Raw genomic sequence first — 13,570 nt, 5'->3', positions numbered from 1 at the left:
TTAGGGAAAGAAGCCTTATACTAAAGAGTACACAGTGTGTGATTTCATGTATATAAAGTTTAAGAACAGGCAAAATGAATCTAAGCTGATGAAAGTCAGAAGAGTGTGGGTTGCAGGGGTGTGGGAAGGTTCAACTGGGAAGAGGGATTTCTAGGGGGGCTGGAAATTCTCTGTACCTTAATCTGAGTGGTGATCACCCAGATGTATTCACATGTAAAAATTTCTTGAGCTATATACTGAGTTGTGCAATTCTCTATACATAATTTATTACTCAATGCAAAAATTTCAAATGAATCTTCTATTTTTGGTCACACTTATAAATGTGGCATCTGGATAAAGGGCTGTTCAGTAGGAGAGAGACATTATTGATATTCAAAGTGGATTGTATAGCATAAGAGGTGCAGCTGAGCCTGACCCAGGAAGGACCACAGGCTTCGGCAGCAGGATGACCTGGGTCCAAGCCCTCTCTGCAGCTTTTACTGTGGATCTTTGAGCTAGCTTTAAATCTCTCAGGCTCAGTTTCCTTCTCTGAAATGTGGGTAATAATATTTACCTTTAAATGCTGTTTGGGGGATTCAGTGAAATAATGTATGTAGGTGTCTTTCCAAACACCTGAAATACAGCTCAAAAATAGTATTTATCATTAACAGATAGTAGATATATGTCCACATAAACTATGATGCTAAAGAATTCCAGTCATAAAATCAGATTTCTATCCTAAAATATTACTGGGAATAAAGGTGTGAATCTAAATAACTATTTAATAATAAGTTAAACACTCCTTTACGAATATCTAAGTGGATATTGTTAAAATATGTTAAACTATTAAAATTTATTTAAATTTTTTGAAATCAACTGCATTCTGTGCTGTAGGATCTTGGTCAAATTATTTAACATCTCTGAGTATGTTTATCTATAAAATGGGAATGATAATACTACTTCATTAGGGATATTCTGATGGTTCACATTGTTAAAATATATAATGTGCTATGAAGTGTGCCTAACACACTGTGAATTTTGGTTAAATAATTCAATTTGGCAAATATTTGATTAATGCCTAATATAAGACAGATTTTTTTTTAGTTCTTGGGAATTAAAAACAAGAATAAAACACAGTCCTTGCCTTCAGGCAGCTTCCAACCTAGTGGGAAAGACAGACATGTACACATTTATAAAATAATGTGATAAATGTTGTACTAGTATAATATTAGAATACTGGAGAAGCATGCAGGGGTCATTGCATAAAAGTATGATAGTCCATTAAACGTGTGTAGATGGTGGGCATATTTAAATTTAAAAAGAACATCGTGATACTGGAAAATAAAAATTTAAGGCCACCATGTGGTTGAATCAGGGGTCAAAGGATTATTTCTATTTTAAAATCACAAGCTTATCTTATGTTCTGAATCAGAAGTGGATACATTAAAACAGCAAAATGGACAGCACCTTCAGTTTGGCAGTGAGTTAGAAGGGGAAGGGGATGGAGTTTGCAGCAGCAAAACCTAATTCTGTTGACTACTGTCCATCACAAATGCAGTCTCTTTGGTTGGAGGCCACATCTGTGCATGCGAAGGAAGGACAGTTCTTCCAGGACACTGTTGAGTCGTGTCTACTCAAGAATCTCACGAAAGCTATGAATGCTTTCCAAGAAAAAAATGGACTTGTAAGCAAACAAAATGGCCATAGTAATTTCCAGTGAGGCTCTTGCCCTTCTGAAGTTCAGGGTAAGAGCCTCTGTTTTAAGAAGACCCCTACTGCTGTATCTTCTCCCCTCTTTGGAGAACCAATAAATATTGGCAGCTTCATTGATTACATTACCATATTAACACTGATGATCCTCAAATGACTTCTGGATAGTCCCCTGAGTGTGTGATAATCATTTCTGTACTCCATCCTACCAGGTATTTCCAAGTGCACTTGGGTGTGAGACTGCTCTAAGATGAAGAGCTTAATGAAAACCCAACTGAAAAAGTCTAGATGTTGCTCTGATAGTTATAAAAACTCTCTGGAGAGTAATATACAAAATATTGCTATATAACAGCTAATGTGATCACTGCTATTACATGCACATTACTATTTTTACTTCCATGACTTAGAAATTAGACTAGAGAGGTGTGACATTTGGCTAAACGAGACCCAACTGCCCCTGTCTATTTGCTAATCCTTAGCCCATGTTACTGAGGGTCCAGTCTTCTCCCATAACCTCCTTGAGGGATTTTGATGGGCTATTTTGCTTTATGTCTTATCAGCAAGTTCCTGAAGATCCAGTGCCTGGAAGATGGAATCTGGGAGCAAGGCAGCTGCGTCCCAGTGGTATGTGAGCCTCCCTCTCCTGTCTTTGAAGGCATGTATGAATGCACCAACGGCTTTGAGCTCAACAGCCAGTGTGTGCTCAACTGTAACGAGGAAAGTAAAAGGGTAAGGATGACTTGAACTTTATTTTGGATCAGGCTGTGCTCTAGTCTTGGTGACCAATCCAAGAATGTTCCGTAGAAATGATCTAAATGAATTGCAACAGGCAGGGCCTTACCAAGCTGGGATTCTAACCAGGGGTGTTGATATTATTTGATAGGGAATTCAGAAGAGACCACGTTTTTGGAATATTCTCTCCTGACTTCAGAACTTCCTCTTGGATAAGAACAACCTGATGGGTTGGGTACCTGGGTAAATTGCAAAAATGCTGGGATTCTGATTTGGCAGTGTGATTTCCTCTGATCTAACTTGGCTAGAAATGCTGGTATTACACTTTTTAATAGAACAGAGTCCTGAAGAGAAACACGAATTCCTCAGCAAAGGCAAAGCCGAATGCACTGTTTGACTATTATTCTCCCTAGGATTTTGGCGTGAGAGGTCTCAAGCAAAAACCACAGTCTTATCGTGGTTATGTGACTAAAATCAATTTTATTTTAGAATCTTTTCAAGTACCACACACATACACGAGACAGGAAGTTAAGCAGACTTCCTAGGCAAAGATCAATGACCTTGACTGCTCTCCTGGAACATGCCTTTATCTCAGTGTCCAGTACTCCAAGGTAAACACTGCAGGACAGATTTGAAAAGAATACTCCATGAAATGAGACCCCTTAAAAATCAACACATCTGTTTGCACTGATTGTTTAAGGAGTCAAGGAGTTGGCCAGATGAAGGGAGAGTTATTGTAATTCTAAAATCTTACTTTCTTGGGGTTTGTGAGTTAGTGCTACTCTCTGTGTTCTGCCTATAGTATACTTTGTGATTTCTGGGGATGCGAAGCCAAGAGTTACACAAACCAGCATACATGTGGAGAAAGGGACTAGAACTTTGGTGAGATCAAAAGCATCTATGATGTGTCCATTCAAGCAGAAAGGTAGAAAGCACCTCCAGAAAAATTATGAATTAGTTTTAGGGGCTCAAACTCATCTTGAAAAAAACCTGACATTTGCCACAAGCAGCATCTGGGGGACAGTAAGGCTGGATCAATGCAAAACAACACCAACGGGGAAAAAAATTCCAAAAACTATTTCAGAATACATGGGCTACTGTTGATAGCTCACCGTGTCCTTACATCCAAAGGAAAACACATTGTTAATGAATTTTATTAATGACAAAATTGTTCATGATTCCTTCACATCAAAACAGCAAAAACTTGTCTTGACTTTTTTTTTGGCGGGGGGAGGCGGTGGTCAGAAACAACATGGTTTATTATCTCAATATTGTCTTTTAGTCCAGGTTCTAGAAGTTGGAGAACACTACCATTTAATCAGACCACCTTTTCCCCCACTCTAAAAGAAGTTAGCAAAACAATAAGGTACATGTGTTTGACTTTTGATATTCTAGCTTCCCATCCTCTGCACGAAGGAGGGACTGTGGACCGAGGAGTTCAAGTTATGTGAGAACCTGCAAGGGGAATGCCCACCACCCACCTCGGAGCTGAATTTCGTGGAGTACAAGTGTGAACAGGGATACAGGATTGGTATGTTTGGGAAGGGATGCTGACTTCTGCTCCCAAGTAATCCTTAACTAGGACTGGCTGGATCTTGAATCAGATTCATTGTTCTCCCTGAGGAGTGGATAGAAATTCAAGTTAACTCTTTAGCTGCTTCAGTAAAAATGAAATTTATGACAAATTTGTGTTTTTTTTATTCCTCCACTCATGTGTAATGTTGTTGCCGCTGCTGAGCCATTTGCATAGTGTCTGGTCACGTTACCCACTTCGCAGCAGGCTGAAAAGTGGATTGATTTGTGGCAGGAGTAGTAGTTCTAAGAGGAAAGGTGGAAATGTGTAGACGCACACCACGCATGTGCTGGGCGCCTCCTCCCTTCTCTCTGCTGTTGTTACTGGAGCAGAGAGTTCCTGAAGGGAACAATTTGAAATTGCCTTTGCTTGCCTGGCTCAGCAGCCATTCCTTCTGTACAGGGGATTAGGCTCCAGAACCTAGGGGTAACTTCTTAATGCAGTCATTGAAATTAAAAGTCTCTGTGGCCAGGGCCGATTGAAAGTCAAGTTGACTTAAATTTGCTCTGGCTGGACTTAAGCATCATAGAAAAGAGATGCTGTCTGTGGAAAACTTTGTGAGATTAACCCGAAGTTTTGAATTGTACAAGCAAGGAGTAATTTTCCAAGTCATTCTAACGTTTGTAATGCCAGTAGGTATAATTTGAGTTAATGAGAAAGCTTGTTAGTTTCTGAGAATGTTCTTTACCATCTTCAAGTTGCTCTTTGCACTGAGAAATCTTAAGGTCAGGCAAGGAGTAGCGGAATGCTGAGATCATGCTTCTTGTGTGGTGTCTCATGAGAAAATTCTTATCTCCCCACCCTCTAATTTTTACATTAATATGTCACACACACACGTATATAGAGTCCTTAAGAGTCATGTAAGTCAGCAAAAAACATTAATAGAAGTAAGTGTGAGCTGAAAAGCAACTTGGAGATCATCAAAATCTTTAGATGAGGAAATAGAGAACCCTGAGAGTCCGCCTTCTTTGAATAGAATTTTAGAAGATACTTAAGACACCACATACAAAGAAATAAAGCAAGATTTTCCTTTAAAAGGCCAACACATGACCAAAATCTCTGCTTCTGATTTCCCCTTGTTTCCTCTTTTAATCACATAGGTTTCTTGGCTGCCTGTGTAATGATCTTCAGTCTAGCGGGCATTATAAATCCACCTTCATGATTTCTGGGCCATTTTTTCCCCAGCTAGTAAAGTTCTTAGGTAGTAGATGTTGCAGTCATAAGCTTCCAGGAAATCATATGAGCAGAAATGGTATTAAAAGTACTTAAAAGGCATCAACTAATCCAGGTAGACTTTGGCTGGCCAGAGTCCTGGAGTGGGGTATTGGAGGTCTACGAGACCAGGAATTAGATCTCTTATTGCTGAGTCATACAGAGATTCAGGGATTCCAGAGGAGGGGTTATATTGGACTAGAAGGAGAAAGGGCACTTGGGCCAAGGGAGTTAACTTGAGGAAGTGGCTCTTTACTAGTTAGTGTAGGAGCATCCCTACAGGTACACAGTAGATGAGTATCGACCCTGCCTATGACCATGTTAATGAGGTGACCTACAACGTAGAAAGCAATTGTTTTTGTATTTCCCTGGTGGCACAGTGGTTAAGAATCTGCCTGCCAATGCAGGGGACATGGGTTCAAGCCCTGGTCTGGGAAGATCCCACATGCCACAGAGCAACAAAGCCCGTGCGCCACAACTACTGAGCCTGTGCTCTAGAGCCCACGAGCCACAACTGCTGAAGCCCACACGCCTAGAGCCCATGCTCCACAGCAAGAGAAACCACTGCAATGAGAAGCCCGAGCACCACGATGAAGAGTAGCCCCCGCTCGCCTCAACTAGAGAAAGCCCATGTGCAGCAACAAAGACCCAGCGCAGCCAAAAATATAAATTAATCAATTAATTAATTAATTAATTTTAAAAAGAAGTGAGCAGAAAAGAAAAAAACAATTAAAAAAAAAAAAAAGAAAGAACAATCAAAGCTAATGATTCCAAGATGTAAAAGACTGAGATGTGGGAAGTTCAAGTCTCTTTTGTAAATTTCTGTTCCTTCAGGTGCAGTGTGTTCCCCATCGTGTATAATCCCCCCTAGCGATCCCGTAATCCTTCCTGAGAACGTCACTGCTGACACTCTGGAGCACTGGATGGAACCTGTCAAAGTCCAGGTGAGGAAAGGATCATTTTTATGTGCCGAGGATGTAAGACTGCTGAACAATTCTCAACCGGCAGCATATTCCCTGGAGTAATTTCAGAGGCTTTCAAAGCATCCTTAGAGCAAAAAACCGCATGGATCATTCCTAGAGAGAAGGATTGAAAATCAGGAAGAAAAAAGAGAAAAGCTTGAGAAAAAAGATGACCAATATCCAAAAGAAAGTTTAAAAGATAATATAGAAGGAAGACTCAGAGACATAAAGAATGATAATACAGGAAGGAAATTGAAAGAGAAAATTACCACTAATAAAAAAATAGGAAGATAAATTAGAAAAGATGAAAATAAAACTGAAAACAGAGAGAGAATGACTAGAGGAAGTAAGGAAAGTTACCTTTCCTACCTCCATTTCCCACTCTCTCTAAACCCCAAAATCCTCTCTGGACCCTCTGATATTCAAAGTCAGTCATGAGCGAGATCCATTACATCTCTGAGCTTTCCATTCGTTTTCATCCTCATTTGAAACCCTGAGGATTCTGCCTCCCTGCAGGGTCTACTGGTTCCTACTTTCTCTCTCACACCCCTCCTGTCTCTGGGCCTGGGAGAGGAGCAGATGTCCTCCTGTCTCCTCAATGCCACTTCCAAACTCTTCTCCCTGCCTCCTCCCTGAAATCACCCACATTTGAATCTAATGCCAACAGAATAAAACACTCACCACCCTCAGTGCAGCTGTCATCTTCTGACCCTCAGTTCACTCCCTCCCCCGATTTTTTAACCACTTAAGCTCCTGGCTCACAGTCACTTTACCTAATATTCCTGGCATAACTCTTACTGACTTCAACATCCACACACTGGGTCCTTCCCACACCTGGGTTCTCAGTTCCATGGCCTCCTCTGACCACCTTTACCTTCCTGACTTTCTCTCCCACATGCTTTACTTGGCTCACTCTAATCTTGCCACAGTGGCTCTTGGCTAATTCTTGAACATGCCAGGCACACTCCCACCTCAGGACTTTTGCCCCGTGGTTCCCTCTGCCTAGAATGCTTTTCTCCTGGGTATCTTCATGTCTTGCTCCTTTGCTTCCTTCAGAATTTTACTCAAATGTCAGGAAGGCCTCCTTTGACTACTCTATCTAAAATTTTAACTCCCCTAAAACTTTGTTTCCCTTCCCTCTTTTATGTTTTTCTCCTTAGGACTTATCATGACCATGCATATTTTATATTTTACTCATTTATCTTATGTATTAATAAGTCTCTTTCCACCACTAGAATAAAAAGGTCAATGAGGGATTATTGTTCACTACTATAGCCCCAGATCCTAGAACACTAACTGGTATGTAATAAGTGTTCAATAAATATTTGTGAAATGAGTAAATGAAAAAGAGAAAGAAAAGGCTATACGAGATGTGAATGGAGACGATCTTGTAGTCAGGAAGTTATTTCTTCTTAGAATGGGAGGGTGGGGATATCAGAAAGCCTGAGAGCTTTGTTGCTTTATTAGACTGTCTAATAAACAAAAACCTTGGAAGGCTATTCCCACAGAGTCACCAAGAGATGGGCGCTAGAGATACACTACATTTCATTCGGAAATCATTCTCAGATTGCTCCTTTTCCCTCACAGGCTAATTGTGCTGTCTTATTGGCAGGGATGTGTGTTAAAGCAGGAGGATCAGGAACAAATACTCTAAGTATGCTTTGGGGTGGGGGTGGGAGTAACATGACCCTATTAATTCAGTCAGTCACTCACTCAGCAAACACTTATTGGGGCTTAATATGTGCCCTGGAACTGTGCTAAATGCTGGGAATATGAAAAGGAAAAAAAATGAGAGTCCTTCTGTTTACAAGACTTATAATATGCCCACGAAAACAAACATTTATAATAATGCAACATGGGAAATGGCTTGCTTGTGGTAGAAGAGCTGTGGGAACACCCAAGAGGAAGCATGTAATTCTTCTGCTCAGGAGCTTTGGGGAGTTGGGGAAGGATCAACAGACCAGGAAGCTTTCCCTCTGGGTCTTAAACTATGATCCAGGGGAAAATTCTAGAGGATAAGGAATGGTAAGAAGTTCTATGTGTCTGAAACCAGGGTATTGCGGTGGTGAGGGAGAGGGGAGATGGGAGCTAGAAGGATGAGATAGGGCAGGGGCAGGTGGACGAGATCCTGTAGGGCATGGCGACCCCTCTTAGGATGTTGAACCCAATGAGAACACTATGCAAGAGGGGGCCCACCGCGAGTGGGAGGGCACTGGGAAGACCATATGGAGCAGGAAGGAGAAAGCCAGAAAAACACCTTGTCTGGTTCTCCCATCCCAGCCTTTCTAGGGACTTTCTGTCCCATTTCCCACAGTCTGTTGTGAAGGTTTAGCTGGAATTACAGTAGCTGGAGAAAGAACTTCTGCCTCATGTTTGCGGAGTGCCAGATGGTCTAGACCCTTTCTGTCAGTCCCTTGAACTCAACTTCTTATGATGAAAGACTTCTCTTTCTCTATAAGCAGCTAAAGGGAGAAAGGTTTGGGATGTTTACAATCCATTTGTTCCACTTGAGAAATGAACTCCTTCAGGAACCCTTCTACAATCACTTCAGCATCTACCCAACAAGACATCCGATGGGCACAATCGATGCATGTAGGGTTTGTCAGGCCAGAGTGCAGGCCTTCCTGTGATGGGGGTGGTCTCCCACCTCTGCTTTCCAAATGGGACATTCAGAGAAGAGCAGTTCACTTTTCTTCGTGAAGACAGCAGGGATACCAATAACAGAGACGTGACTATTTCCAAACTGGAAAACAATATCTTCTATTTTATTAAAACCTCCCCTTTCTCAACTATCCTTCGGGGGAGTCATTATTATTTATTTACCTCTATTCCGTAGCATTTTGTTCATGTTTACATTCCTAATTCCTTTTTCAGTGCTGGGCAAATTATAGGTGTCTTAGGAATGTTGGTTGAGTAAGCAAAGAAATTGCTATAGCATCATTTTCTACTTTGAAAGTAAATATATATTTTCTCCTCAAACTGGGAGCACTTGCTGCAGCTTCGTACTGCTATGTATAATTATATCCTTGTCAATTTCAAGTTGCCCACCCCAGAAAGAAAATGCAGGATTTATTTTCTTCTTAAACCAAACACCAAATGTTATCATTTGTATCACTGCATTTATCATGACTATGGTCTAGTCAAGAAAAAGAAGTCAGTGGAAGCAAAAGAAATAATGATGAGGCTATTGCCCTTATGTACCCAGGTCCTCAGAGACGAGATTATGCCCCAACCATAGATGGTCCCATTTTGTGGCACTCAGTGGCTCTTGAGGGGTGGGAAATCTAAGCTTGTCCTCATAAAGAAGGAGAAATGCCTTATACACCAAAGCAATTGTATTAAATGAAAGTCTTCTTCGAGTAAAAACCTTGTAACTTACATTGATTTATCTTGAAGGATGTTCCATATTGTACTCAATCTTAAGTTTTGGTGTCCTTCAGAATCACTTGGGCAGTTTGTAAAGGGAGCAGACCTGGGTTCCCCCCTTTAGAGAGACTGCCAAAGCCTTGGGGTGTGCATTTTTTAACAAGCACCCCAGGTAATTCCACTGTAATGCTTTGCGAAACACTGTTATTATAAAATAAAATACTGGCAACATAAATATTTTAAGTACAGTACACCTATTTGGAGCCTGGCTCATTTGTTTAGTAAATGATGATCTCCTATTTCATGTAAACCCTTGCTATCTCCCATACTTCAAATACCTGGTATCTGGCAAGACTACAGAGCAATGGATTAAATTGCATCATTTTCTCTAGTCTGCTTCCAATGACTTCATTCTTTGTAATAAAAATGATATCTTACATTTGGATAACGCTTTATTGCTTTCAAAGTTGTGTATATATACATAATATATATATTTTGGAAATTTATCATTTCATTTGAATCTTCTCACAAACCAATAAACTAAGAAAGGAAGATTTTATTATCCTTATTTTCCTGACACATTAGATGTTGTCGGATTATCTGTTCAAGGTTGCACAGCTTTCAAGAAATGGAGAGAGCAGTGCCGCCAACTTTTCTGACTCCAAGTTCAGTGATTTCCCCTGAATCACCCTGTTGGCTGTAGTCTTTTTTCCCCCTGGTGTATGTTTGGGTTAGTTTGCCTATCAAATAGAAAAGAAGTCACTTGCCCCAACTATGAGAACCTCCTCATTCCCACATTTCCCTTCCCTCCCCGTGAAGTCTAACAAAAATAATTTAGAGAGATATTTCCCTATAATACTGCTTTTCCTTGTTGTGAAAAAGTTTTTTTTTTAAAGAACAATCAAGTATACGTTTTAGGTTCTTATAACGTTTATGTACCTGTCTCTGGGGGTTCTACTGGTTTTTATTCCTGAACATGATACCTGACTCCTAGAATAATATACTTTTCATTAAAGGAAGAATTTCCGAGGATTTAGGTAGTCTGGGGTTTTGATGAAAAACAACTCAAAGTGGCAACTGTCAAAAGAAGAGTGAGGTCCTCCTGGGTTCAAATACTATATGACTTACCCCTTGGAGCCTCTGCTCAACAGCAAGAATGAGGATGGTATTATCTATCTTGAAGTGTTGTTATAAAAATTCAAAATAACACTTTTGCAATGTCTTGCACAGTTTCTAACACATAGTTCTGAATTATGTAAAAATGGAATTTAAGTTCACTTAGTACAAATCTTACCCTTGGAAATTTCCAGGCTCTCTGAAAAGATATCACCTGCTATCTATAAGAAAGAAAAATATTGTTCTGTAAGTTCTATGCTTTGCTTGTTAGTGTGTGTAGATAGAGGTGTGTAGGTCATTTGTTTTTTTCTGTGCCTTTTACAAATGGGACTGGGAAGACAATTAATGGCCATTCAGTGCTTCCTATTGGACACCTCTGACTGAAGAAGCAATTTCTAACGGCTCTGGTTAGGAGAATCAGAAGAGAGTAAGGATGAACATATACTATTATTTCTAAATGTTTCAAGGGCATGCTGGCTGTAGGAAACATGAAGTAAGGATTTGAAATTCCCAAATGGACTTTCTGGGCCTTTGTTGTTGCAATGGCGTTTTCCTCCTTCACCTACTGCACCCAGGGATTTAGACCTTTCTATGGTGATGGCATCAGCAGAGACGTATCCCTACAAAAGAGAGGATGCCAAACAAAAGGGCTTCTTGGCTGTCAAATAAATCCCTGCTAGTCATGGTGACTGAGCAGTGGAAACTGGCAGCTGGGACAGACAGGAGACAGCCAACTGCCCAATCAGTACCATTGCTCATATCTAGGGGGTCTGAGCTGAGGGTGTAGGAAGAGCTCCCCATGGACTTCCGCTGAGAGCATTTAGGGTTTTTCTCATCCCTGCTTTTCCTCTTCTTCATTTTCTGCTTTTCTTCCTTTTTTCTGTCATTCTAACACCAAACTGTAAGAGTCTTGGGGGTAGGAATTATGTCTTCCTCAATGCATGATTCATTTCACCCGTTCTCAGAACGAGATTGCTGTGTGAAACCAAAGAGCTCAAAGAAGACAATGCCTCCCACCTCCACAGAGCCATTTCTCATGGCAAACCTTTGGATTTTTCCAGAAAGCCTATGTAAGGTTGATTTTTTATTATTGTCCCTTAACCACTGTGTCTAGAGAATGTTTTATTATATCTTGTGACTTTCCTGTTTAAAATAGGAAAATTGACATTTTGACTTACATTATAAAGAAGTGGTCTTTTGAGAACCAGATTTCATGGAGAGATTTTTTTTGTTTTGCACATAATAAGGCAATTGTTTGCATATAAACAAGTTTTTCTAAACTGTATTTGAAAATGTTTCTTTCTGAAATACAAAAGTATCCATCATAACATCTCATTTCCCCTATTAGTCTGCTTCATAAATTCAGTTTTCCCAGATTGGATAATCCTCTTTTTCTTATTTTTTTTAGTATATCATAATTAGGAATTAGTGAGGACCAAATTAATGAGATTTTCCTGTGACTACACACGTTAGGTTTGCAAAGTTCTCAACACTGCATGGAATCCCTCTCTCAGCTCCCCAGCTCTTCAACAGAATTGCTCAGTCAAAACAAACCTCATAATTTCTGACTTTGTTTTCCCAAGTTGGTCCCCAAAGGATTAATAATTCCTTAAATAAAATCAAAATGTTTTAAGAGGAAGAGAAAAACAGGAGGAAAAAAAGAAGATAATAGCCTCTGGAAGTCACAGTTTCCCACTATCTGGTCTCCCCCTCCCGTCTGTCCCCTCATCTCCTAATCCTCCCGCTCCCCCCATCCCCAGTGTCCTCTTGATGGGTGCAGTTGTGTGTAACAGCTCCAGTGACACTTGCCACACATCACGGGAGAACAAATCCCTCAGACATGAGTCATGAAAAAATCTTTTTCATCTGTTTAAAACGTGGCATTGTTCCCTCTCTGCTTGAGTAAGTCTCAGGCATCAATTCCCTCTTCTCCAGAGAAGAGTAGACAAGAGTGTCTTGGAGGATGGGGGAAGAATAACCACAAAGTATATTGCAGGGTAATGTGCTATGGTCCAAATAAATATGCAAAATAGCACTGTATTTTATTTAGGGCTGCATACATATATGGTAATAAGGAGATCATCACAAACCTGGGCAGGAGCAGAACTTTGTGATCTGATGTGATTAGTAGCCCATTCTGTCAAGTAACTATTACTGATAAAAAAACAATTGAGCAATTTTGTATTAGACCTTAATGTTGGCTAACCATCAGTCTTGTGACCTTTAACAACACATTTAACCAGGCAACAGCCTTCATACAGCCCTATGACCATCCTAATAACCCTTAACTGGTTTTCTTTCCCTCTTTCCTCCCTCCCTTCTCTCTCTCTCTCTCTCCCCTCCTTTCTCCCCCACCCCATCTTCTCCTTTCCCATCTCTGCTCTCCCTTTGTTCTTCCTTTCTTCTCTTTTTTCCCTTGCTTTTTCAAAAAATTAAAATAGTCCAACCAAGAGGAAATCTTTAAACTGGTTTTCTCATGAACTTTTTCTTTTTTGAAAAGTTTAAAACAAATCCTTGGCCCTTAGTTTTCACAATTGATTCATCTGAGAAGTGGCTTGCTAATAGTATAACAACTATAGTTATAATTATATACAAATGTATAGAAATAATAATTTTAAAATTCAGAATAGTTGTTACTAATAGGGAGGATGGAAGGAGAATGATGTTGGAGGGACATATATAAGGGACATTAATTGAATCTCTAGTGACAAACTCTGGAAGCAGATAAAACAAAGTGTTATGATTTGATAAAGCTGGGCAGAGGATATAAGGTTGTTTTTTCAATTATTCTCTATAGCTTTTCAAATGTAAATATATAGGATTATAATTTGCCAAAAATATTCCAGAAAAAAAGAAAATCATATTGAACTGTTAAACGATAAACTGAGGCATATTAAAAAAAAAAAAAAAAAAAAAAAAA

General features: G+C 39.9%; 1 protein-coding gene across 8 annotated transcripts in view; it reads left to right on the top strand.

The window, feature by feature from the left end:
* The window catches only part of PAPPA2 (pappalysin 2), a 432,894-nt gene that overhangs the window by 375,115 nt on the left and 44,209 nt on the right, over positions 1–13,570 (top strand). For all 8 annotated transcript variants that reach the window (XM_082355821.1, XM_082355820.1, XM_082355819.1 and 5 more), the window contains 3 exons: positions 2,250–2,418; positions 3,817–3,952; positions 6,041–6,150. In XM_082355821.1, the coding sequence (XP_082211947.1) occupies positions 2,250–2,418; positions 3,817–3,952; positions 6,041–6,150 (415 nt within the window). The remainder of the gene's footprint in view (positions 1–2,249; positions 2,419–3,816; positions 3,953–6,040; positions 6,151–13,570) is intronic.

Source organism: Balaenoptera borealis (assembly GCF_965194805.1).
Source record: "Balaenoptera borealis genome assembly, chromosome: 1".
Taxonomy (NCBI): Eukaryota; Metazoa; Chordata; class Mammalia; order Artiodactyla; family Balaenopteridae; genus Balaenoptera; species Balaenoptera borealis.
This window is presented reverse-complemented; position numbering and strand designations above follow the sequence as displayed.